The sequence below is a fragment of the Lynx canadensis genome, chromosome D2 (assembly GCF_007474595.2).
Source record: "Lynx canadensis isolate LIC74 chromosome D2, mLynCan4.pri.v2, whole genome shotgun sequence".
NCBI lineage: Eukaryota > Metazoa > Chordata > Mammalia > Carnivora > Felidae > Lynx > Lynx canadensis.
The window spans coordinates 56,095,753-56,122,090 of record NC_044313.2 but is presented as its reverse complement, the minus strand read 5'-3'; the positions used below and the strand labels follow the sequence as shown (position 1 = coordinate 56,122,090).

The 26,338-nt window shown below is 56.6% G+C and overlaps 1 protein-coding gene across 2 annotated transcripts in view; it reads left to right on the top strand.

The window, feature by feature from the left end:
• The window catches only part of PALD1 (phosphatase domain containing paladin 1), a 75,633-nt gene that overhangs the window by 21,555 nt on the left and 27,740 nt on the right, over positions 1 to 26,338 (top strand). For both annotated transcript variants that reach the window (XM_030335116.1, XM_030335118.1), the window contains exons 2-11: positions 14,610 to 14,823; positions 17,398 to 17,500; positions 18,744 to 18,923; positions 20,306 to 20,470; positions 21,292 to 21,452; positions 21,683 to 21,758; positions 22,498 to 22,649; positions 23,002 to 23,101; positions 23,301 to 23,405; positions 25,919 to 26,014. In XM_030335116.1, the coding sequence (XP_030190976.1) occupies positions 14,639 to 14,823; positions 17,398 to 17,500; positions 18,744 to 18,923; positions 20,306 to 20,470; positions 21,292 to 21,452; positions 21,683 to 21,758; positions 22,498 to 22,649; positions 23,002 to 23,101; positions 23,301 to 23,405; positions 25,919 to 26,014 (1,323 nt within the window). In that variant the 5' untranslated portion in view covers positions 14,610 to 14,638. The remainder of the gene's footprint in view (positions 1 to 14,609; positions 14,824 to 17,397; positions 17,501 to 18,743; positions 18,924 to 20,305; positions 20,471 to 21,291; positions 21,453 to 21,682; positions 21,759 to 22,497; positions 22,650 to 23,001; positions 23,102 to 23,300; positions 23,406 to 25,918; positions 26,015 to 26,338) is intronic.

The window sequence follows — 26,338 nt, the reverse complement described above, 5'->3', positions numbered from 1 at the left end:
CCCGCTCTTCTTGTCCCTCTGGGAGGCGGGGGGAGTGTGAGTCAACGGGAGAGACCCGGGGGTCTCAGCCAGGCGATTCTCCTGCAAGGGTGGGGCCTGTTTCTCAGACAGGGGGCCCTCAGAGTCGTCCTCCCCGCTTCCTGGCCTGAAGGGGCCTCCACAGCCTCTGGCCTTCATGGCCCTTCCTCACGAACCTCCTCCCAGCCCCCACTTTCTTGGGGCAGTCGAAACGTGGCTGCATTTACAGAGTGCCTGTTGCGTTCTGGGCCCGGGGCTAAACCCACCCGTACCGTCTCATTTATGCGCACAGCGTGGACACCCACAGAACCGATCTTTTGGTTGGGTGTTGTTGTTCCTGAAAAATCTGTCCGGTTTTGTTCATTCGGGTGGCTACGTTGTGCCAAGCCCTGAGATGCCATCAGAGGCCAGCCCCCGCCCTGGCCTGGGGGGCTTCAGGGTGGCAACAGCCATGCTGGGATGTGGTCTGGGGAAGGTGAAGGAGGCCTCCTGGTTCAGGGATGGGAGTCCGCGAGGCAGAGAGAGCCAGTGGGGCAGGAAGACGTGGAGTGCATGAACGCGAGGCCGGTGTGTGACCGGCAAACTTCATTTGCGGCTCAGCAAGGAAACTGACATCTGTGCGGTCACTGGAGGAAAGCTGACTGGGTTGGACCAATTGAGAGATGGGGCAGCCTTGTCCTGGATGGGTCATTTTAAGAATTTTCAAAGGCCACAGTTTCTGCCCTGCATAGACTCTAGAACACCCCACCCCATCCCCCTGGGCTGTAAGAGGCACCTCTGCGTTATTCTTATTTTTGTCATTATTGCTAATTATTTGCAAAGGCCCATTGAGATGTCTGCTCCAGGGATTGAAAGAATTTCACTTTGGCTCGAGGTTAGAGAACAAGGGTGGGAGTTGGGGAGCCGTAGGCCGAAGGGGAGGCTGGGTGTGCTTGGGGGGAGTCATGAATTGCTACGTGGTTCCTCCTTGGGTCTAAACTGACGTCTTCCATGCTGACCTGTCTCCTCTGCTTGGCGTGTTCCCTTCTGGGGAGCTGGAGAGCTCTTCCTCGGCAGGGTCTTTCCTGGCCCTGGGTGGACATGCTCCGTGAAGCAGATGGGCAGGGAGGTGCAGAAGAGAGGCGTAAGGAGACTCCTGGACCCGGCCCTGCTGTCGACTGTCCCTGTGACTGTGGGCAGTTGTCTGGTCTACTCTGGACCTCAGTTTTCTCTTCTATAAAAGGAGAGGAACAGACTGGGATCTCAAAGGTACATCTGACTCTGAGATGCGTGTTCGTGAACAAGGTGGATTTAAACTGTGTATCGTGTGTGTGTGTGTGTGTGTGTGTGTGTGTGTGTGTGTGTGTTGGGAGGGACAAGGCCCAGGGCAGGTAGGCGCTGGTGGGAGCCCCTGCCCTGGGTACAGACCTGAAAGTTTTATCCTCCCCTCCCCTGCCCCCAGCCCTCCCCTGCCCCACCCTAGGGGACCCCTGTAGCAGGGTGACTTCCTTCATGTTTGTTCTGCAGCAAAGGCAGATGTTTCCTACAGCTGGCCACTCAGCCTCCTGCCCTATTTTTAGCTCCATTGTTACCCATCCAGGGCATCTGGCGGCCTGGGGTGTATGACAGGCTGTGGCCCTGGAAGCGGTTCTCTTTTCTGGGTCCAGCATGTTCTCTGCCTTCTACCAGGTCCGTGGCTTAAGTTTCCTTCATCTAGTGGGAAAGCGAGGGTAGCGTCGGGAGAAATGGGAGAGGGTGGCTGGGTGGTGCATGAGAAGGAGCCCGGGCTGTGGAACCAGAGGCCTGGTTCTGTTCTGAGGTCATGCAGTAAACTCTCTGAGCCTCAGTTTTCCCGTCTGCTAAATGGCACAATTGCCTGTGCTTCTGCTTTTCTCGCGGGATTATTCTGAAGCTGAAATGGGATTGTGAATGTGGAATTTATTTAGGGGAATGATATTTGGGACCCACAACTATTGTGGGTTTAGCCCTGTGGCGGCCCTGGAGGAGCACTGGTCCAGAGTGGGGAGGTGAAGCGTGTCCTTACCAAACCCCAGGCCAGGGAGCTCGAGGCTAAGGTTGCTGGGGTGCAGGCTGCACGCTGGCAGGCTTGGAGAAAGAGGGGGCATTCCCACTGGACGTTGACGGAGGGAGTGAGGGGGTGAGGGTGGGGGGGTGATGTCTCTGGTTGTGGGACCAGGGAGGACAGATGTAAGGGGGCAGGGAAGGGCTGGATGTGCCCCGGGAGGTCCGAGCAGGAAAGGGCTTTGAGCGTCTCCGGCCAGCCGCTCTGGAGCGGTCGCTGACTAGGAGCGGCCCCGTGCTGGGTCTGGAGGCAGGAGGGTGTCCATCTCTCTTCCTGAGCTGGCAGCCAGCCCAGGGGCTCAGCTCCTGGCTGTACTGCACACTGGGCTGTATTGCACGTCGGACTTTCACAAAGGATCGGTTTTATACAAAGGGTTCAGCTGCCAACACTGAACTTGAGTTCAGTACTGGGTTGTACTGAACTTGAGACCTCTCGGAAAGCCCAAGCTGGAGAGGAACATCTGCCAGTGCCTTTGCTGCTCTGTACCGTAGGCCATCCGGGACCGGGGGTTGCCTGGAACTCTGGGGATGTGCAGGGTAATAGGGGCGGTGAGGGTGGGAAGAGGGGTCTTGAATGCCAAGCAAGGGAGTATAGACCCGAAGCTGCAGAGGTAGAAGGATGGGGACAGACCCCAGAACTGGGTCCCGGATCTTCACGGCTCCTTGAAGAGATGCTTCAGGCCCCTGTGGCATTCCTGGAGGTCAGAAGTGGGGTTCCAGCCTCAGTTCCCACTGGCCCTTTGGGGCCCAGTCCCTGGAAGCAGCGAGGAGAGCGTCAGCAAGGCCCTGTGTGGGGTCTCAGGAAACTCTAGGTTTCTGCTGACCCTGATATGCTCAAATGCCCAACTTCTTGGAGCCGAGCAGGAGAGCATGTCCGGGCACTCTTAACCCTGTTCTCCCCAGGGTCCTCCCCCCCAACAGTCCCAGGTGCATGGAACCTGGACGTGGACGGAGCTTCAGACTCTCAGGGACAGAATGACTGCCCTCCCAGAGCTGACTGGGCCTTCCCTGGGAATTTTTACATTCCCCTCCTCTTGCCCCCATGAAAAATCCAACAGGCAGGGGCCCTCCCATCCAGATAATACCTTCTTATTTTCCGGGAGATCTGCTCCTCAGTAAGGCCCCGAGAGGGACACAGAGAGACTCCACGTGGGAGACACTTGCATTCTGTCTCTGCCTTTTTGGAGCAGTGGAGGCCAAGCGTCTGTGTAGAGCGTGGAACAAACAGTTAGTTGCTTAGAACTTTCTAAATCTCTGCAGCTGACTCGGGGAAGGTTGCTGCACCACACCGTGTAGCCATCAGCGGTGCCCTAATTGTCTCCTCAGCTGCCCCGCGGGCCTCGGTGGCCAGAGCTGGTATCTTCTATATCCCTTGAACCCCCATACCCCAGCATGGGTTGGGCTCACAGGCTCCCAGCGTCGCTCTGCCTGACTCTTCCCAGCAGGGAAACTTGACGTTCTCCTGCAAAAGGGGAAAGAAGTGGGGCGCCTGGGTGGCGCAGTCGGTTACGCGTCCGACTTCAGCCAGGTCACGATCTCGCGGTCCGTGAGTTCGAGCCCCGCGTCGGGCTCTGGGCTGATGGCTCAGAGCCTGGAGCCTGTTTCCGATTCTGTGTCTCCCTCTCTCTCTCTGCCCCTCCCCCGTTCATGCTCTGTCTCTCTCTGTCCCAAAAATAAATAAGAAACGTTGAAAAAAAAAAAAAAAAGGGGAAAGAAGTAAGTTCTGTCTTGTTGCCATGTGGCACGTGGTCATTGAGGGTCAAACCTAAAAATAATGGAGTGCATTAGTTAGGATTAGATTTGGCTGCGAGTAATAGGAAAAGCCAAATGACCGTAGTTTACACAAGATGGAAGTTTATTTCTAAGTCCTGTCCAAACCCAGAGCTTTGCGGCCCACGCCTGGGGTGGTGGTTCCACTCCATGGATTCCTTGGGGGACCTTGACCTCCGCCATTCCGAGGCGGCGGCTTCACGTGCTCGTGGTTCCAAGATGGCTGCGAAACATCAGTCATCACATCTGTGTTCCAGACAGCGGGATGGAGGAAGGGGGGGAAGGGGGCTCAGAGGCAAGGTTCTGGAACTTGCCATGGGACACTGCCCCTTGTGTTCCATTAGCTAGGACTAGTCATGGGTAGCTGCAGGGGAGGCAGGGAGTGTCCCCCTGCCCCTCGTCTGGTTTGTTTCATACACACGGTGGGGAGGGAGGGAGTGGAGGCATTGTGAGCATTTTGGTCAAACTTGAGGACGTTCACAGGCTGAGAAGCTGGTCCGGCACTTCAGGGACTGATGGTCTCTCCCAGGGAGATTTTCCCAGGGGGGAGTCCATCCTGTCTTGGGACCAGAAAGCCACATGCCCCAGGGCCAGCAAGAGGGAGCAGAGAAGCCCTCTAGAGGTTAGGAGGCAGCCTGTTGGCAGTGGTCAGAGCAAGGGAGGTGGGCCAGGCTCTCCTGAGGGGGTCAGGGTCTGCGCAGGAAGTGTGGCCTGTGTCTGGGCTGCTGGGGCCTGAGCCAGAGGACAGACTCCCTCACTGGAGGTGGCCCGGAGGCCAGAGGACTCACAGACCTGGGGAAAATACAGAAGGGCTTCAGGTGCTGTGACACAGGGGGACAGGACGTTGCCCCAGGGAGCCCTCTTCCACCCCCTCGAGGACAGGAGGGCCCCAGGACTGCCTTCCTGCCATGACACCCTGTGCTGGCACATTGCTGACATTTGCCTCATTTGCTCGTGTGCATTCTCGTTCTCTCTCTCTCTCTCTCTCAACCATCCAAGAGTGACAGACATCAAGGTGCTTCCCCTCTAGACGCTTCTGCCTGGGTCTCCTAGGAACACAGTATCCACAGTATGATTAACTTCTTTATTCAACATACTATCCATATTCAGATTTTCCCCATTCTGGCCCCCAGAATGTTCCTTATAGCCTTTCCTCCCCTCCCCAGTCCGAGCCCCCACAGAGGCAGAGCTTTCTGTCAGGCAGAGCTGACCCGCATGGAGAGCTTCAGAAGTGGGGGGGGCTCCCCAGGCCTGGAGGCAGGCAAGTAGGGGTGCCAGAAAGGACCCTTTTCCTTCCTGAGGGTCCCACATTTCAGAAGCCTCAGGGGCCATGCTGGAGCATGTGGTGACAAGTGCGAAGGTCTTTGCTGGCTGCAGGGCAGGCAGGAGCCCCTCCTCTGCCTTCCACCTGTCAGGAGCCGACAGCTTCTCCCCCTCACAGAGGGCAGGGCTTCCCTCCCCTCCCCCGCCCCACCTGCGGCCTCTCCCAGCTTTGGCACCCCATCTGCAGTGGGACCTGTGGCCCTTGCTGGCCCCCACTTGCCACAGCTATTCAGCTGGCTGCCCAGTCCCTCTGCCCACGCTGTCCACTCCCGGCTCCAAGCCCACCCCAGCGTGCCGTCTCCGGGTGTGACAGAGGTGACCTCTCCCTTCCAGAACTTGGGCCCTCAGAGGCTCCCTGCTGTTTGCAGGCGGAAGCCCAGAACTCAAGGCCCACCCCACGGGGGCAGTCCACCCGCTGAACATTCCTCCACTCTCTGCTTTTAACTTTTAGATCTTGTTTTCCGTTTAGAAAAAAATAAAAGCAGTTCAAAAGCATACAGTTTAGCAGATAAAGGTCTCCTGTGATCCCGGACCACTGGTGGCTTTATTTTATGTTTTGCTCTCTTAGTTTTCAAGAGGAGGCTGAGGGAAGGAGGCTGTGGAGGGATAGGTTTGGGCGGCCCTCGGAGACGTGAATTGAGGGGCTGGGCCTTGCAGCAGAAGCCAGGCGACTCTGCCTCTACTAAGCAGTGGAGCCTTGGGAAATTCCTGTTGGTGGCCCTGCTTAGCTGCCTTTTCTATAAAGTGGGGACGCCTGGGTGGCTCAGCCAGTTAAGCGTCCGACTTTTGATTTGAGCTCAGGTCATGATCTCAACGGTTCATGAGCTCAAGCCATGCGTCGGGCTCTGTGCTGACAGCGTGGAGCCTGCTTGGGATTCTCTCTCTCCCTCTCTCTTTGTCCCTCCCCTGCTCTCTCTCTCTCTCTCTCTCTCTCAAAATAAATAAATAGACTTAAAAATATAAAGCGGGGGTCATAAACCCTATGTTGCTTCTTTTGAGGTTGTTGACAATAGCGAAGATAGAAAAACCACAGAGACATGAAAAATCCCACCAGGCTGTACGAGGTGGAGTAATTTTCACGGGAACATAGATGGTAATAGGCAGAGGGCAGTGGGGTGGGGTGGGGGACAAAGACACAGCCGAGGAGCATGGTGGGGGGAAAGGGGACGCCCTAGGTGAGGAGCTGTGACCTTTGTCCAACTTTGAAACTATTACAAATAACTATACTTAAAAAAAAAATTCCCGAAGTAATCATGCTCATTGTAGGAAATTGAGAAGCGAGGGATAAACCAGAGGAAAATGAATACCTCCCTGAGTGCCCCCACTCAGGAATATGCACCATGATGTCTAAGTAAACACCCTTCCTGTCATCTGTGCCCTCTTGTTGCTGGGTGCCACCCTTGTCCCCATCAACGACGGGCCAGCCAGGGCGGGGAATAAAATAGAGCTGACATGTTCTGTGATCCTGTGCGCAGCTCCTCCCTTGGGCCAGGCAGCTGACGGAGCCAGGAAGGACACGGGATGGCCCCTGCCAGGAACAGCATGCAGTGGAGGGGAATGGAGTGTTCCGTCTCATGATGCTTATAGTGGGCTCTGGGTGTTGAGAGGCGGAGGTGGGTGTGTAGTCAGGGGGGGCTTCCTGGAGGAGCTGGGCTTTAACATCTAGGGTTGTGTGGAATGTGGGAGGGTGGGGGGGGTGAGGAGGGCCGTCCAGGTGAGAGGAGGATTGGGTGGGAGCGGCTTCTCTCTACACCCTCTTGTGGAGGACTGTGACCTGCTTCTTGGTGCCGGGTGCCCACTGCCCTGTGAGGCCCGGAAGCTGCAGGTGCCTTAGGCTGGTCATATGTTCATCTCATAAATACTTCCCGAGCATCTGTCAGGCCCCAGGCGCCGTCCTGGTGCTGGGGCCACGATGTGGATGAGTCAGGCACTGACCCTGCTCGTCGAGGGAGGCTGAGGTGACACCCATAACCCCATCAATGAGGCAGTTAGGAAATAAAAGGGGCTCGTGGATGGACAGAGGTTGTGCGGGCTGGTGTGGGCAGACAGCGTCACCAGGGGCTCGGAGAGGCCTCCCTGAGGAGGGACATCTGAGCCAAGACCTCAGGAAGGGGCAGCCATGTGAACAAGCTGAAGAATGTTCCAAACAGAGGGGTGGTAGGTGTGCAGCCTTCATGAGGAGGAGTGGGCCTGGGGCGGTGGAAGAAGGAGGGGGCTGTGGCCAGTGGCTAGAGGAGCACAGAGGTGAGGACACATGGTGAGTGAGGTCAGAGGGTGGGGCCTCCTCACCAGGGGTTGGGTCTGGATGTTGCAGTGTGCCCGGAGGAGATAACATGACCTGATTTAGGTTTTTGTTTTTTTTTTAAATGTTTATTTATTTTTGAGAGAGAGAGAGAGAGAGAGCACACGAGTGCGCATGAGCCAGGGAGGGGCGGAGAGAGAATCCCAAGCAGGCTTCATGCTGTCAGCACAGAGCCTGATGCAGGGCTCGCTCTCACAAACCATGAGATCATGACCTGAGCCGAAACCAAGAGTTGGGCGCTGAACCAACTGAGCCCCCCAGGTGCCCTGATCCTTCTGGCTGCTGCATGGAGAATGGATTGTGGGGGCACAGGGAAGGGGACACCGGCTGGGGGGTGCTCTGCTTGGCCCGCTGAGGAGCTGGCGGCCTGGACCTGGTGATGGCAGAGGTTGGGGGAAGCTGGAGGAGGGCCAAACCATTCTTCTATGGGGAGAGTTCCAGAGTGGGCAGAGGACTTGCCTGAGGCCACAGAGCAGGGCTGTCCTGATTCTTGATTACAGCTGGAGGACGCCTCCATAAGCAGCCCACCAGACAGAGGGAAATGGGGAGTTATGACTGTGCTAACTGTGCGTTACCAGGGAGGACACCCCAGCCCCGCTGGAGGACTGCTGAGCCCACGTATTCCTCCAGACCCTTCCTTTTATAGGCTGTGTCTGGGTGAGGCCCCGTCAGGGAGGTTCAGGTCCAGCGGTGGCAGGGAAGGGACGTGGAGAAGGGAGAGAGAGAAGTGCCTTGAGGATGGGGCCCCGGGGGGAGCCCTCGCTGCCTGTCTGGCTGGCTAGGTGTTGCTTCCTGCATACTTGCCAATTTCATCCTCCTACAACCCAACCCCGGAGGCACAGGAGGGTTAATAACAGGGGAAACTGACACGCAGAGAAGTGAAGCCACGCCCCCAGAGGCGCTAAGGAGTGGTGGAGATGGGAACCAGCCAGTTTTGGGCCCGTGCTTCACAGTCAGAGCCACTGTGTCCCCAGCGGGGTGCCAGGCCATTGGTGAGTCACTTACAGCTTCCGTGAGCCTCCACTTTTCTCTCTGTAAGTGGGAACGCTGACACTGACTTCCCAGGCGTCCTCGTGCCTGTAGTAGAATTATTTTTTTTTTTTCAACGTTTATTTATTTTTGGGACAGAGAGAGACGGAGCATGAACGGGGGAGGGGCAGAGAGAGAGGGAGACACAGAATCGGAAACAGGCTCCAGGCTCTGAGCCATCAGCCCAGAGCCTGACGCGGGGCTCGAACTCACGGACCGCGAGATCGTGACCTGGCTGAAGTCGGAGGCTTAACCGACTGCGCCACCCAGGCGCCCCTGTAGTAGAATTATTTTTACCTGCAGCAGGTGCGGGGCTCGACTCTGACGACCCCGAGCTGGCTGAGGGGTGCCCTCCGGCCCGCAGAGCACTGAGACCCAGCAGCACGGTCCAGTAGAAACGTAACATGGGCCACCTGCGTCATTCTCAAGAGTTACGTTAAGAATGTGAAAAGAAGCAGGGGCCCCTTGGGTGGCTCAGTCGGTGAAGTGGCCGACTCTTGATTTCAGCTCAGGTCATGATCTTAGGTCGTAAGTTCAAGCTCCACGTTGGGCTCAGCGCTGGACATGGAGCCTACTGGGAAAAAAAAAAAAAAAAGAATGTGAAAAGAAATAGATGGACTTAATTAAAAAAATTTTTTTTAACGTTTTTATTTATTTTTGAGACAGAGAGAGACAGAGCATGAACGGGGGAGGGTCAGACACAGAATCTGAAACAGGCTGCAGGCTCTGAGCTGTCAGCACAGAGCCCGACGCGGGGCTCGAACTCACGGACCGCGAGATCATGACCCGAGCCGAAGTCGGACGTTTAACCGACTGAGCCACCCAGGCGCCCTGCCAATTTTTTTTTTTTTTTTAAGATTTATTTTTCTGGGTGCCCAACTGGCTTAGTAGAGCATGTGACTCTTGATCTCAGGGTTGTGAGTTCAAGCCCCACATTGGGCATGGAGCCTACTTAAAAAAAAATGTTTTATTTTTAAGTAGTCTCTACAGCCAACGTGGGGTTTGAACGTACAACCCAGAGATCAAGAGACACATGCTCCACCGACCGAGCTAATCAGGTGCCCCATCTTTTGCCCATTTTTAATTGGATTTCTTGTGAATTTGGTACCAAGTTGTAAGAGTTAGCCCCTCTTTTTTGGGAGGGGACTCAGGGTTAAATGAGATATTCTATGTCAAGTGCTTTGCTCCAGGAGATCGACCCCTTGGCCCTCTTGGGGCCTCCTCTCTACAGTCAGGGTCACTAGAGGCTAGCTCAGGGGTCTGTTTAGATCTGCCCCCCCCCCCAAGGCAGGCACAGGCATCACACACTCCTGACCACACACCCTGATTTGACTAGCATAATTACACGTTTGTACACTATCTACTCAACGTTATCTCCCTATGCTCACAGCGGTCTTCCCCTTTGCCTCAGTCTAGAGTCAGTGGGCCCAGTCAGGGAGCCCTGGAGTGGGGAGGCAGGAGCTCTGGGTTTTAATTCTGTCCTTGTGAGTTGGAGGACATCACTTTCCCGCTCTGGGTCTCCATTTCCTCGTGAGTAGACAGAGAGGGTTGGACTTGTTGACCTCCAGGAGTGTAGCTGGCCCTGAATCTGCTTTTAGGGGCCCGTGGTGACAGTCATTTGTGTTGGCTCCTGTAGTCACATCTTTTCCTAAAGCGGGACTTGAGATTTTGCAAGGGGGTCTGAGGTCCATCCCGGTGGGCAGGGAGGGCAGGAGAAAGGACAGGGCCAGGTGGTGGCTGGGGTCCATAGCTCACATGCAGCTTTCCGCTTTGGTCCCAAGCGCCAAACTGTGTTTTGGAAAAGCCCGCGGGGTTTGCCAAGCCTGAAGGTCACGGCTGCTGCACCAGGATGGGGCAAAAAAGCGGGGGCTTGTGAGCTTTGGATTAGAGATGGGGAAACTGAGACCAGAATAGTGGCGATCCAGTTCTACCAAAAACTGGATGAAAAGAAACAGACTTGGACTCACGGGGTGTTTCAGGCTGTGGTCTTGGGAATCCGCTCTTGAACCTCTCGCCTGTCCTCCCTACTCCAGGATCCAGAGTGGTCATCTGCAGCACCCCCTTGGCTTGAATACCACCATTGACGAGAAGCTCATCACTCCGCAGGCTGGGCACTTATGCTGTAGCATCAGGCGGGTAGTTGACGAGCCAGAGCTCATATTCCAGCTCCTAAAGTTGAATTCTTCCTGGGGAAACAAGGTCACCTCTCTGCCAAGGGTTCCGGACATTGTTTCTTTTTTCTCGAGAATGACTGGGTGTGGAGGCCGGAGGGTGCATGTCTGTGTGGGGGACTTTCTCAAACGCCATGATAGCTGTAGCCCAGATGTTTCTGTGGCTTCTTTAGCTGGCGGCTGAGGGCTTCTGTGGGAGCAGTAGGTCCCAGAGTCCTCACTCCCTCCGTGGGAAACCACGCATCCCTCCACCTCTCTGGGTAGGCTGTGTCTGGGGTGCTCTGGCAGAGCATGGAGTGGATGAGTGGGGGTCGTACAGATCCAGGAGGGAGGGAGGGGGCAGTGTGGGCAAGCTCCTGCTCTCAGGGTGAGCTGTGAAGAGGCAGGGAGGCAAAGCAATGAGGAGCCCTTCCCAACGCCACCGCTCACCAAGGGTCAGCCGTCCTCCTTTGAAAATGGACAGTGAGGCTGGACCTTACAGGGTTGTTGGGTGGTTGGTGCTTCGTAGATGCTTCGACATGTTAACAAACAGGAGTAAAGGAGAAGGTGAAAGAGTTCCTGTGTTTGGTGGGAAATACTCTTCCCTCAAATTAGGGTTTTCTTCCTTTCTTTCCCTTTCTTCCTCCCTCCTCCTTCCTCCTTCCTCCTTCCTCCCTCCCTCCCTCCCTCCCTCCCTTCCTCCTTCTTTCTTTCTTTCTTTCTTTCTTTCTTTCTTTCTTTCTTTCTTTCTTTCTTTCTTTCTTTCTCCAAGAATCCCTAGCAATCTGGCAAAAACTCACGGACCCCCTTTTCAGGCTGTTTTCAAGTGCACAAAATATATGGGATGACAAAGGGAAGTAAGTTGCATTCAGAGAGCTATCAAAATACAAAAAAACAAATTGGTGACGTAATAATACAGGTTGTTAGTTGTTATTGTATTAACTAGATCACCTAGTAGGTACATTAAGGTTAAATTTTATTTATTTACTTTTTTAGAGAGAGGGTGAGAAAGCACCAGAGGGGCAAAGGCAGAGGGAGAGAGAGAATCTCTGAGCGTGGAACCTGACACAGGGCTCGATCCCACGACCCTGGGATCATGACCTGAGCTGAAACCAAGAGTCGGACGCTTAACCGACTGAGCCACTCAGGGTCCCCACTGATGTGTCTTTAAAAAATAAAATTTGGGGGCACCTGGGTGGCCGTGTGATGCAGCCTGCCTGTGAGCTCTTTGGCTCCCGTGTCCTGGGCTCTGCAGCACGGTGGGGACGGCCTTCACATCGATCGAAGGAAGTGCTGGGCTAGTGGAATTCTTAAGAAACCATCCAGGCTCATGGACCACTTCTTTCAGTTTCCCTCACACACCCCACCTTCCCCATTCTCCCCCCAAGCAGAGGTTTGAGCACCCGGGACCCCAGCAACTCACCCTCCCCCTGGGCTCACCGCCACAGTAGGGGTGGGACCACCGGGACTGCCGGTCTTGGGAGCCAATTCCACATGAATCTGGAAGAGCCTTTGGGGCCATCCCGTCCCTCACTGTCATTTTACAGATGGGGACGTGGGGAAGTTGCCCGGGGCCCCTCAGCACGTGGCCAGGAGGATGAGGCCCCTGTGCTAGTTAGCAAGCCGCACTCCAGGCAGGGTGGGGAGGTTTCAGGGGAAGAGTGTAGAGCGGGAAGCCTGGGGATCCCGGGGCTTCACCCTCCTCTAGACTGTTTGGAAGCAGGTCAACTTTCAAAGGATATTGTCCTTCCTCCACCTCGGACCCTACAGCTGTGCACATATGTCCTTCTAGGGCCCCAGCTGGGGCCTGGCATCGTCCGTGGAGCCCGTGAAAAACGGGTGGCTGGGGCTGGAGCCGTGGGAGTGGCGCAGGGTAGGAGGGGTGGGGAGGTCAGCCACAGCTCAGCACGAAGGGAGCCGGGCCTGGCCGTGGCCGGGCAGCCGTGATCAGCTGCGGCCTCCTGTAGGCCCTTCCCGTGTCCCCTCGCCCGTGCCCTCGTTTGGGACAGCTGCCCATGTTGTTGTTGGAGGAGGCTGTTCCTATCTGTGCCTCCTTGGCCCAGACTGCCCGGCGGGGTCTGGGGAACTTGGGTGAGCTGTGTTGGGGGCCTGCCACAGCAGGTGAAGTGGAGAGAAGTTTCTGGCTCTGGGGCCCACTCGTGCAATCTGAGCAGCCTGTGTTTCTGTTTAGGAACGGAGGCTCATCCCCTCCCTTTTTAACAGGGGGGAGGGGGAGAGGGGGGGCAGGGAAGGAGACAGAGACAGGGAGGGAGGGAAAAATTGGACCCTGTATGATGGGACTCTCATAAACACAAGGTGTGCGTGTTAACAAGGCTGTCGCATGGCTGCTGGGAGTTTTCAAGGATGACAAGGCTGGGCCGGAGGGAGAGAGGCAACCCTTTCCCGACAGGAGAGGGACAGGGACAGGGACAGGTGGTGGTTTGGGAGGGTTGGAGGAGGGGTGGATGAGTCTAGTCATTCTGTCTAGGTGGCTCTGGGGGGGGGAGGCAGCCTGAGTACTCCCCCAGGGCCGGGGGGAGAGAAGGCACAGTGAGTTCAGCCTCCAGACTGACCCGCTGACCCCTGACTGCCATCCCCTTCCTGAGGTGCTACTCCCGGTTTTGAGACGGCGGGCAGGGGGGGTTGCACCCTCCTGTCCTGATCCTAGACCATCAGGTCCACCAGGGCCAAGGGCTGCTGGACCCTCGGAGCTCTGCGAGCCTGTCTCCCACGCCTTCCCTTCGGGCCACGTAGAATTCCCGGCCCCTTGCCTGTCCAGCAGCACTGTGGCTCTCCGACCGGGGCCAGGCCCTCTCACGCCCTCTAGCAGCCCCTCACTGGTCCCCAGCCGCTTCCCCAGCCATTCTCTCACTTGTGTGAAGTGGGCCTTAACTTTATTACCCAGTGTTCGGAGGAGAAAAAAACAAAAGAAGACACAAATTAGCCATAATTGCATCACTTGGTGATAACTCCAAATAACATCTTCATGGGTATCTCCCAGATTCTTCTGCTGATACGCCTTCATGAATTAAAATGGGATGGCAGGCGGTCCTTGCCTTGCAGCCCTGTTTCCTAGATGTCTTTCCAAAGCCATCATGATGATGTTTTTAGTGGCCATTTAGCCTTCCGCCTTAGAGATGTCCCGTACTTTACCCAACAAAGCCCCTGTTGTTGGCTGGAGGTTGTTTCCTGTGTCTTTTGCCATCGTAACCAACACTTCTGGGAGCGACCCATCTTCGAAGCCTGGTTTTTGCATACGTCCTTCAGTATTTCTCTGGGAGAGAGCCCCACCAGGGGAATCACTGCATCTAGCAGGTGTCCAGCCTGCCTCATGCAGGGCCGAAGCCTTGGCCGTTGATGGTGGTATTGATGACCGTGATGTCAAGTTCAAGGGCCTGGTGCTCTCACTAAACCCTTGATCTGCTGAAAGCTCATGTTGTCCGGATGTCCCCAGCCTCATTCTGTGATATACATGCCTAGAGTGTCCTCCTGAACCCTGTTCCCATCCACACCCTTCAAATCCAAGCCTGACTTCCCTCTGTACCTGCTGCCCCCACCTCCCCCTCCCCCCACCAGTCTTCCCACTTCCCCGTATCTGGAGGGCCTGGCCCAGTCACTCAGAGCCCTAGGTCCTGACCTGGTGTGGAGGGTTATCCCCTTCCTAACAGTCATGTTTTTGCCAGAGGAGTGTAACTGTAAGGGGTCAGGGGCCGTGTGTTTATCTTTTTATGTCCGTCACCCTCCCAAAGCAGCAGCAGAGGGCCAGGCACATAGTAGGCACTCAGCAAACGCGTGGAAGGCAGCACACCTGCCCTCCGTCTCCAGCTACAGGGACAGCTGGCCCTCACTGGGCCTCAGACTTGGCGTCTACGCAGGGGAGGTACAGGTGGGCCAGGTCCCCTCCTGCTGTGGATTTCCCCACCCCTTCCTCCACCACGTGCCCTCTCATCCCACAGGTGTCGGGGCCTGAGGCTGCCAGCAGACTATGGGTACAACGGCCAGCACAGCCCAGCAGACGGTTTCGGCGGGTGCCCCCCTCGAGGGCCTCCAGGGCGGTGGCCCGATGGACGGTCAGCACTCACCCAGTGTCCACTCCTTCCAGACCACAGGCTTGCACAACAGTAAAGCCAAGTCCATCATCCCCAACAAAGTGGCCCCCGTCGTGATCACGTGAGTGGCGGGGGGGGGGGGGAGAGTGGCCGTGTCCCCAGAAGACATGCCTGGAGGGGTGGTGGCATGTAACACCTAGTCTACAGACTGCCCTCACAGATGAAGACACTGAGACCCAGAGAGGTTTCGCAGTCGGTCTGGAGTCACACGGCAAGCGAGTGGCTGGGCGGGTCTCTTAGCTCGTGTTAACTTCTCCTGTCCACAGGGCTTAGAAGCATGGCGAGGGAGGAATGGCTGTGGGGGTGGGGTGGGGACATCCTTTTGAAAATCATTTGTGGCTGAACATTTTCAAAGGGAGTTTATGTATTTAGACGCATAGAATTTAGACTTTTATTTTTCCGCAGATCGTAATTACTGTTCAAAACTGAGGTTAATACCAGGTGGTTAAAGGGCTATGGGTTGAAAGGCTGGGAGCTGTTGGTCAACTCTCTTAATTAGGTCCTTCAGGCACAGTCCCGGAAGAGGCTGAGGGTTTGTTCCGGCACCACATTTTGAGACCTCTGGATACACTGCATGCATCCAGAGGAGGAGGGCCAAGAAGGGGGCTCTGCAACCCTGCCTGCCCCGTGGGGGTCACTGAAGGAGGGGGTGCTGTGAACCAGAGGCCCGGGGGCAGAAGAGGCATTGGGTCTGTCTCCTGGTGAATCGGGAAGCCTTATCTTACATGGACTCTGCCTCTGGGCCCCTCCAGGAGGCGGGAAGTAGGACATGATGAGCTGAGGGTGAATTGTGTTCCACACACAGAAGCTGGGCAGAGACCCAGCAGATGGGACTTTCTGTGTAAGGAAACCCGAGGGGTGGGAATGATAAATCCGGCCTGCTGGCTTTGGGGCCTGACAGGAAGATTGTCATAATCCATTGCTGTGCTCATGATCAGGGGAAAAGAAGATATGTTACATACAAGAGACTCGACGTGTATTCTATCAGAGGTGACACATCTAGGTTTGGCCCTTGAGGGGCGGTATAGGAGACGCACATCCTGGGCCTTGCTCTGTGCCCTGGGGCAAAGCATGTTCCCTCTCTGGGTCTCATTTTTCCTATCAGATTATGTGGGTTTTGACGTACAAAATATTTAACCAAGTGGTATAGCTCAGGAAGGTCACGGGCCTGCTGTACAAATCTGCCACAGTGGGACTATGCATGCCTCCTGGAGCCAGCGTGAGCACAGCATCCCTTGGGTTGTAGTGTGTTTGGGTGCAAGGGACCTTAGAGATCATCCAGCACAGGGGCGGGTGAACTGTGTCCTGTGGGCCAAATCGCACCTCGCATCCGTTTTTGTGAATAAAGTTTTATTGGAACACTGCCGCTCCTATTCATTTATATACTATCTGTGGATGCTTCACACTTCAGGAGCAGAGCTGAGTTGTTGCAACAGACACTGTGTGGCTCACAAGCCAAAATTATTTACTACCCAGTTCTCGATACAGAAGGTTTGCCGGCTCCTGATCTAACACGTTTCCGATCAGATGTGAAAACTGGATCTAAATACCCCAAACCGAGCTTCTGGGGGTAGAGGATTTGCCCAGCACGCGGTGAGACGAGGCAGAGCTGGGAGCGGGATCCCCCGTCTCTTGACTTCTCGTCGAGTGCTCCCCTGCCCCAATCATTCCTCCGCCCTGCCTTTCCTAGGTGCAGTTCCTTCGTAGAGAGCAGACGCCGGGGCCCGAGTGCCGGGAGGCCGTCTCACTGTCATAATCAGCACGGAAGCGTGTTGTGTCTTGAGGGCACAGACCCGCCCTGGCTTAGCATCTGCAGAAATCTGGTTTTGTACCCCTGGGTTTTGTTTGAAATGGCCCTGTGCGGAGGTAGCGGGGCTACTAGTAAGAATTATTGTATCAATAGGCGCTTACTGTGCCCAAGGCCCTTGGCTGAGCACTTCCCACACAGCAGTGCACTGAATTCTCACAGGAGCCCTAGGAGGTGAGAATTACTGGAAGCGGAGCCACAGAGAGAGAGTGAGGAACTCCAAAGCCAAGAAATGGCCGAGCGGTGGAGTTGGGTTCGTGCCCAGGTCACGGAACCCCAAAGCCAGAGTCCTGAGCCACCTCACTGTGCTGCGGGCTTGTTCTCAGAGATGGTGGGGGCCCCAAGTAACCCTCGAATTGGAGACCTTAAACGAGGCCTTTCTCTCTGCACCAGAGTCCGGGAGGTGCGCCAGGCTGGAATGGCCACTTTGTGATCAGCTAGGCGTCTCCTCTCTCGGTGCCCCGCCACCATCAGTATCTGCTTCTCACCATCTCTTCTGGACGCTAGCTGGGAGGAGAGAACGTAGAGGCACCCACCTTCCCTTTAAGGGAGTGACCCAGAAGTTGCCCCCAGCACTTCTCCTCATATCCCATGGGCCAAAACTAAGTCACATGACCAGCCTAGCTGCAAGGGACGCTGGGAAATGTAGTCTTCAGCCGGATGGCCAATCACAGTTCCAGGCTTCTGTACAGAGGACACCAGGCCACCTCTGCCACAAACTTGTAGCTGCCTGGGCTACAGGGGTGGCCTTGTTGAGGGGTCTGGTGAGGGTGGAGGGTACCCTGATCGTCAAGGTTTTCTGACTTGGGCTCCATTCCGCCCTGGCAGGTACAACTGCAGGGAGGAGTTCCAGATCCACGACGAGCTACTCAAGGCCCATTACACGCTGGGCCGGCTCTCAGAGGCCACCCCTGAACACTACCTGGTGCAGGTGAGGTCAGCCCTGCCCTTCCCTCCCCCGGCGGCCTTCCCCACCCCCATCCTGTCCTCCTTCCTCACAGGTTCCCTCACTCCTCCTTCCCCCCCTACCCCACCCCCCCACCTCCCATCGACCCCGGCCCCTTCTCTGCTTCATGTCCTTACCCCACCCTCCGGAGTCCTCACCCACTTCCTCTCACCCTCTGGTGTCTGGGGTCACTGCTCTTCTCTTCTGCCAGGTCCCTGCCTGGCCCTCGCCTGCCCGCACCCCTCCCTCGGAGCAGCCGGAAGAATAGGTACCGGGCCTCAGACTGCTCCCCTCGGCCTGGGGATCTCCATCCTGTTCTCGAAGCTCCAGAACTTCTATTACTTAGCTATTTTCCCCCTCAAATATGCCCTAGAAAGCGAGGTCCCCAAGGACAGATGACTTTTCATTTTTCTGGTTTACTGCTGTAGCCCCCAGCCCCAGAACGGTACTTGGTTCTAGCAATGTAGGTGCTCAATAAATAGTGAATGAGTAATCATGCCGATTAGGCTATATTTGTTGAAAGAGTAGCTGGGATTTTCTGGCATTTGGAAGAACTGGTTCCGTTTCTGATCGGTCAGGCAATGTCCTGTGGGTCGTACTGAAGGCAGGGGCCTGGACAGGTGATGCCAGAGTTCATTTGTGCCCAGGAACGAACCGTCCTGGCTTCTCTTGCCCTCCCCACCTTCTACTCAGCAGTCATTGCATCCATTCACTCCAGCTGGGGAGGGGAGAGACTTGGGCAGCCTCAGAACTTCAGGACCTTAGGAAGGAGCTAGTTTAGTCTTCCTCTCGCTGATTCCTGGGGCCCCAGCTGTGACTCCCTGCTTGGGCCCCTTCTCCATGCCCTTCCACTCGCTGAGGGAGACATAGGCCTTCCTCCTGGAGAGCTTCGGGCCCCACCCTAGAGTCAGACTCTGTTTCCTGCCGCAAGAGTGCCTCTCCCTGCTTTCTTTCCTCAAGGCCTGGCTTCGATGCTGCCTCCTACATGAAGCCTTCTCTGATTCTCCATCAGGAGGAGCTGTCTTTCCCTTTCCCATGCTAGATGAGACCCTTCCTGGGATCACAGATGGTCACATATTTTGTTTTCTTTTCCGGAAGTCTGAAGACAACTTGAAGACCATGTCCCCTGCCCCATCTCTCTGCTCTTCATCCTCTGGGGCCTGGGACAGGGCTGTAGAAGATGTCCCTGAGCCATCTGAGTGACCCCTCGTGTCTCTCCCCCTGCCAGGGTCGCTACTTCCTGGTGCGGGATGTTGTTGAGAAGATGGATGTTCTGGGCACCGTGCAGAGCTGTGGGGCCCCCAACTTCCGGCAGGTGCGGGGTGGGCTCACCGTGTTCGGCATGGGGCAACCCACCCTCTCCGGATTCAGGCGGGTCCTCCAGAAACTCCAGGAGGATGGACACAGGGTAAGTATGACTGCTTCCCAGGCAGGGTCTAGCCCCCCAAGTCTGGCAAAGGGACTCCTTTAGCAACTTCAGAGGTTCTGGAGGGGCCCGGCCACATGATGGTGGCTGGTGACCCAGACCAGGCTCTGCCAGGCCTTGAATGCCATGTTGATCACCGTGATCAGCATGGTTGGGAAATTCTGGGTGAATATTTATTGCCCTGTAATGTGTGGACATGGGAGCCCTGAGGTCAGAAGCCCCTTACACACCCCACTTTGAGAACCTTGGAGAAGTGAGAGGGTGACAGGGTGACAATAGGGTCCAGGTCATAACAAGAGTCACACACACGTCAACCCTATGAAGGTGGGGTGGTTGCTCCCATTTCACAGAGGAGAAAACCGAGGCCCAGAGAGGATAAATGACACAGCTTATGAGTGGTGTCCCCAAGACCTGAACTAGACATCTGGACTCGAAATGGCAGCTTTTTTTTTTTTTCAACGTTTATTTATTTTTTTTGGGACAGAGACAGAGCATGAACGGGGGAGGGGCAGAGAGAGAGGGAGACACAGAATCGGAAACAGGCTCCAGGCTCCGAGCCATCAGCCCAGAGCCTGACGCGGGGCTCGAACTCACGGACCGCGAGATCGTGACCTGGCTGAAGTCGGACGCTTAACCGACTGCGCCACCCAGGCGCCCCATCAAAATGGCAGCTTTTAATGATTCCTCTTTCCTGCCTGATGCCGAGGTGGGGTTTTGAGTGTCTACAGGACAGAGGCTGAGGGTCCACTGTGATTTCAGGCTCAGCGTGGGCAGCCCGAGTCTGATTTGACCTGGGATAGCTGGAGAGTCCTCGAGTGAGCCAGAGTGGGGTGGGGTGTAACCCCCGTGCAGCTCGCGTCTTCCCAGCTTGATGGCAAGGCCCACGGGGAAGGGTCTGGCCGCTTACCTCCCTCCGTGTGTGAGGTGTTCAGTGAATGACTGCACGGGGGACGGAGAGACATCCATTTTTTTCGCCTGGTGTGTACCGAGCCCTTGGCTTATCCAGGGCTTTGCGCCAGGAGCTGGAGGGATGTGGAAATGACCAGGATACCGTTCGCTTGTAAGGAACCTGTAGCCATGAAGGGAGACATACGCACTGATATGCTAGTACGAAGCAGGAATTAACACCATGGCTTCGGACAAAGGGCTGTTGGCCCCGAGGAGAGGGAGAGGCGTCGGGAGCAGGTGGCCTTTGGACTGAGCTTTGCTTGGGGGGGGGGGATTCATGTCGCAGGGAGAGGGTGGGGTGACGGGCGCTTGAGGAGGGGGGCACAGCCTGCACAAAGGCACAGGGGTGAGGCAGCGGGTCGGGTGCCCGTGCCGGGTAGTGGCGACGGCTTCCTTCCTCCTTCGGCTCCTGGCAGGAGTGCATCATCTTCTGTGTGCGGGAGGAGCCCGTGCTGTTCCTGCGTGCTGGTGAGGACTTCGTGCCCTACACACCTCGAGACAAGCAGAATCTTCGTGAGAACCTGCAGGGCCTTGGACCTGGCATCCAGGCAGAGAGCCTGGAGCTGGCCATCCGGAAGGAGGTGAGGGTCAGTGGCTCGGAGGAGGCCCTCCCCCCCGGTAGGCCGCAGGCAGCTGAGCTGGGACGCTGACCCCCAGCCCAGCTTTGCTGTCCCCCACTTTCTCCCTTGCTTGGGCGAGCAGCTGTCTGCAGGGCCAGCTCACGGGAAGCCAGATGAAGGGCTGGCTGTTCCCGGCTCTGTTTGCCTGGGCCCCTTTCCCGCCCTGCACACCTCCTCCACACTCAGCACCCTCATTTAGCCGAGGAGTGCCAACGCTGAGGTTCAGCCCTCTGTGAGCTGTGAGGCCCGGGTGAGTGTCTCCTCTCCACGGGCCTCTGTCTGATTCTGAGGGGCCTCTGTTCTCCTCCGTCACGACACGGAGGCCCGTCAAGGTTCCTGAGGCTGTTGACACACCCACCGCAGAGGTGTGGAAGTGGAGTGTGTGGTCACGGTGCCCCAGAGACTGTGATGGGCGGGAACCTGGTTGTCCCCCGTCTCCCTGTGAGGCCTTGTGTCCTCTAGCGCCCAGCTGACTGCGCGCCCCCTGTCCTTCAGTGTGATGGCTTAGCTGATTCCTGCGGCCCACTGGGAAGGGCACTTCCTCCCTGGCCCCGGTGGGGGCCACGTCACCTTTGTGTAGTGGCCACCCTCAGGCCACTGGCCACCCCCATCCCGTCAGGACTCCAAGAGCACAGAGCACCTGTGGCCAGCTAGTTCCCGCCGGGGGAGGAGCAGCCGATCCGGGGCCTCCATGTGGTCTACTCACTCTACGACTCGGCCAGGAAGGCCAGGAGGGGCCTGGAGGTCAGTCATGACCCTCTGGCCCCCACTCCTCCATCTAGATCCATGACTTTGCCCAGCTGAGTGAGAACACGTACCACGTGTACCACAATATTGAGGATCTGCTGGGGGAGCCCCATGCTGTGGCCATCCGGGGTGAGGACGATGTGCACGTGACCGAGGAGGTGTTCAAGCGGCCTCTCTTCCTGCAGCCCTCCTACAGGTACTGAGGGCCGGTCCCGCCTGGGGTCACCAGATGACTCGGGGCCACACGGGAGGCCGGTGTGCTGGGCATGGGTGTTCTCTGGCCGTGCTCTCCAGCTGTGGCCTCAGTTTCACCATCTGCAGGTTGGGCGGAATTCCCTACACCTCTCTCTCCCACAAGAATGCGGGGGCGGCGGGATGCCCAGGGTGGGTAGCCTGCCTGATGGGTTTCTCCCCCTCACCTGGCAGGTACCACCGCCTGCCCCTGCCGGAGCAAGGGGCCCCCCTGGAAGCCCAGTTTGATGCCTTTGTGAGCGTCCTTCGGGTAAGTCAGCGCAGGAGGGGGTGGTGGGAGCACGGAGTAGGGACAGGTCCCTGGAGAGCAGGTCTGTGTCTAGGCCCTGTCTCCATGGAGATGCTCAGGGCGAGTATGGCCTCTGGCTTTCCTCAGAGGAAGGCTCCCTTCTGTGTTGTGTAGGAGGTCGAGTGTGTGTGTGTGTGTGTGTGTGTGTGTGTGTGTGTCTGTATCTCTGTGTGGGGTGTGTGTGGGAGTGTATATTTGTATATTCTCTAAGGCCAGCCAAGCACTGATGGTCTGAGGGACTGGGCTCTGGGCAGGCTCAGCTGCTAACTTGCTGTGTGAGCTTGGACGAATCACCTGACCTCTCTAGACATCAAGTTACTGGAGCTAAAAAATTCTTATCTGTAGGCTCCTGAGCTGATGTTTCCTGAGTACTGGTGGTGTTTCTTCTCCAGCCCTTTCGGGAGGCCACCTTATTTAATTTGCATCTCCTGGGGTGGGGGGTTGTTAGATACAGGCCTGGCTCCCTGGGCAGTCTCACTTCCCGAACCAGCTCGCAGGGCCGCGCTCCCCAGGGGCAGGTGGGAACAGATCGGACTTTGAAGTTTAGTAAAAGAGGCTGAGCCACCTGCCTGTCTGGGTCCCCCTTGCCCAAGACTGTGGGGCAGGGGTGGGCTGATGTCACGACCCCCTCCCCTGACTTGGGCCCCAGCAGAAGGGGTTTTCAGGTCCCCCTGTTGCTGACGGTCATGGTCTTTCCCAGGAGACCCCCAGCCTGCTGCCGCTCCGAGATGCCCACGGGCCTCCCCCTGCTCTCCTCTTCAGCTGCCAGACAGGCGTGGGCAGGACCAACCTGGGAATGACCCTGGGTACCCTCATCCTGTTTCACCACAGCCGGGCTGCCTCGAGGCTGGAGTGAGTGTCCCAAGGGGCTGCAGGGATGAGTGGAGGAGGGGCCGGGCTGCCAGAATGCTGGGGACACGTCAGGGACCCAGGGCCAGAGCTGGAGATGGAGCGTGCGGGGTTCGTTTCCTGGGTTGCCGCAGACTTGCTGAGTCACGTGAAAAAAGTCGCTTGACCTTTCTGGGCCTCAGTTTCCCCAGTAGGGAAAATACTCCTTGCTTCCTTCAACCTGAATGGGGAGGAAGACTTGGAGCCCGTAGCCCGGTGCCCCTCAGCGGCCACGTGAATGGAAGCGTGTCAAGAGGAGGACAGGAGTCGAAGCCTTTGGGAGCACTGACCGTGCTACTGACCCCTTCCTTGTCAGGTCTGTCCCCCTGCAGACCAAGCCACTGCCCATGGAGCAGCTCCAGGTGATCCAGAGCTTTCTCCACATTGTGCCTCAGGGCAGGAAGATGGTGGACGAGGTGAGTGAGGGGGCTGGAGGCCGGGCGGTGGTGGAGGGGCCTTCACTGCTCCCTTGCTGGGCTCTCTTCCTCCCCTGACACCTCCCCCTTCTAGGCAAACCATTCTTTCTCTTTTTCTTCCCGTCTGTCTCCGCCATCTCCCCCGCCCCGCTCCCTCCCTGCTGCCCTCCCCTCCTCTCTGCCCGGGTCGGGGCGCCAGGTGGACAGAGCCATCACCGCGTGTGCAGAGATGCATAACCTGAAGGAGGCCATCTTGGAAAACCAGAGGAAGCTGGAAAGTGTCCGGCCGGCCGGCCCAGCCCAGGTGAGGCACAGAGAGGGTCTGCTTTTGCCTGAGTCCTGCAACCTCATTTTGGTAGGACTATTGACTGGTTTCTTGCCGACGGACTTTTCCTGGTCGCTTCTTCTCCCAGAGAGGAGAGGTGTTGATAGAGGAGCTGGGCCTGCAGGAAGGACGGACAAGGAAGAGTGGAAGTTTACTTTCCCTGGCCAGGTCTCCTCGCTGCAGAATAAACAGGATGGAGGAAGCGGCTGCTGGCGGGGGTGCCTGGGGCCTCTTGGGCCCAGAGACTTCCCAGACTGCTCATGGCTCCCCCTGCAAATCAGTCCCTTGCTGTGTCTTTGGGGAGGCCAGGGTTTGGTCCAGGGCGCTGCTTCTGGAAGAGTGACGGGCTCTGGGCTGTCTCCGCGGCCCTGTCCCTATGCTCTGGGGAGAGGGGGTTGTCGTGACAGTGTTTGCGCACAGCGCGTGGAAGGAATCTAAGGCCTGCAGAGACTGTTCCTTAACACTTAAAAAAACGTTATCTCTTAAAAGCAATAGCATAGTACAGAAAATTGAGAAATTAGAGAAGGAAAAGAGGCACCCATCATCCCTGTGCAGCTTTGGGGCTGGCTTCCTTCCATGTGCTTTGTGATGATCTTGTGTGGGGGCCCGGGGGACGGTTTGCGTCCTGCTCATTGCCTTTCCCTTCACTCTCTCATGCATCCCTGCTCATTGTCCTCGAGATCTTTGCTGGCTGTGTCACTTAAGCCCATTGGGTGGCTCAACCATTGTTGGCCTGGGGGGGGGGCAAGGGCACGGGCTGTGGCCTGACCACCTGGGTTCTGGTCCTGGCTGTGCCACCTACAGGTGTGTGGGCCTGGGCAACCTGCTTAACTGCTCTGTGCCTCAGTTTCCCCACTCGTAAAACGGGGCCAGTAATCATAGCCACCCCGTAGGATTGTTGTGAGGACCCACCAAAGTAAGAGCCATGAAGCACTTAGCTAGCAGGGAGCCTGGCACAGAGCAGATGTCCCTGGCATGTCACCTGCCGTGGTTTACTAATCGGCCCCTCCTGTGAGACAGTTGAGTTGCTCATCAGTGCAAATTCTTTTGCATCAAGATAACTTCAAGAAAATGAAGCTGTTCTTTATTTAGGTTTTTCTTCCTTAGTCTAGATCAGAGGTTGGCAAATGACGACCCATAGGCCAAATGCAATCTGCCACCTTGATTTTGTAGATGTTTTATTTTGTTGTGTATTTTTTTTCGAGAGAGCATGAGGGAGCACAAGCAGGGGAGGGGTAGAGGGAAGGAGAGACTCTCAAGCACGCTCAGTGTGGAGCCCAACATGGGGCTCGATCCCACGACCCTGGGAGCATGACCTCAGCCGAAATCAAGAGTCAGACGCCCAACCGACTGAGCCAGCCAGGCGCACCTGTTAAATACGTTTTATTGGAACGTGGTCTTGCCCGTTCATTTCAGGACCATCTGTGGCACAGCTGGAAGAGAGACCCTAGAATATTTACTGGCCTTTTATTTTATTTTATTTTATTTTTTTTTCAACGTTTATTTATTTTTGGGACAGAGAGAGACAGAGCATGAACGGGGGAGGGGCAGAGAGAGAGGGAGACACAGAATCGGAAACAGGCTCCAGGCTCTGAGCCATCAGCCCAGAGCCCGACGCGGGGCTCGAACTCACGGACCGCGAGATCGTGACCTGGCTGAAGTCGGACGCTTAACCGACTGCGCCACCCAGGCGCCCCTACTGGCCTTTTATAGAAATAGAAGTTTGCCGACCTCTGGCCTAGATTCCCAAAGATGGGATTAAATGTAATCCAAGGGCATGACCTTTCTTTTGGGCCTCTATGAATCTCGCTTGCCCTCCAGAAAGTGGTACTGACCCAGCAGGAGAACCCTGAGATTGGAGGGTGAAGAGAGGGACCTGGGATTCTCTCTGACAGCTCCCTACCCAGAGCATGCTGGGCTGGGCTTAGGACATTTGTTTGGGGACCCAGCTCTCCCTGCCCACAGCTGTGTGACTGAGCAAGTCACTTCATTTCTCAGAACCTCTGTAAAGTAAGGATAATGATAATGGCCCCCTTGGAGCACTGTTGTGAGGGTCTTTCTGTTTTCTTGTGGGGAAGGTCATGGTTCTTAAGGGAGGGCCTCTGGGTTACAGGAGGGTATTTTTATCTACTTGCTTCTTCAACACGATCGTGCACGGCCCCTGCAATAGGGGTGGCCTTGGTGCGAATGGGAGTGGATCCCAGCCTATTTCTGGGCGCAGAACCTGTGGGGGAGGCTCCCTGCTCCGATAGCGGTAGTCCTGGTGGAGTCACCAGCGGCTTCCCCGGGGCCACAGATCAATCCCAGCAAGTGGGATAGGGTTAGACGCTTGGAAGAACTTCCAGCCTGGCAGAACTGTGTCATAAAGGGAGGGGAGATTGTGTCCTGGGGATTTCAGAGGCTTAACGTCTGCCCTTCTGGGGGTGGGAACGGGGTGGCCCCAGGAGCCCCCTCTTTACCACCGGCCCTTCTTCCCCATCACCTCCTCTCAGGGAAGCAGCAGCCAGCATGGTGTCCGGCAGAGGGCGCTGCAGAGCCTGGAGCGATACTTCTACCTGGTCCTGTTTAACTACTATCTCCATGAGCAGGTGGGGCTGGGGAATGAGTGGACCCACAACCCCTTCTCCTGGGGTCCCTCCAGGCCTCTCCACCACGGTGACTGGCATGGGGTCGCCAAGGACCCCGATGGAGCGGGGGAGGAGCATGGGGACGTGTGCGCTGGTCGCAGAGGAAGGTGGGTGTGGGGAGGCAAGGAGAGACCAGATAGAGTGGTGGTCCTAGAGCAGGTCAGGCAAAGAGCGGGCCCACCTCTCTCTGCCCTGGGTTCGTCTCTGTACCCTTAGGCAGGGTGTCAGAGCCTGGAAGGATCTTGCTTTGGACCTCCTGGTCGTCTCTCTCCAGCCTCTCTCCCC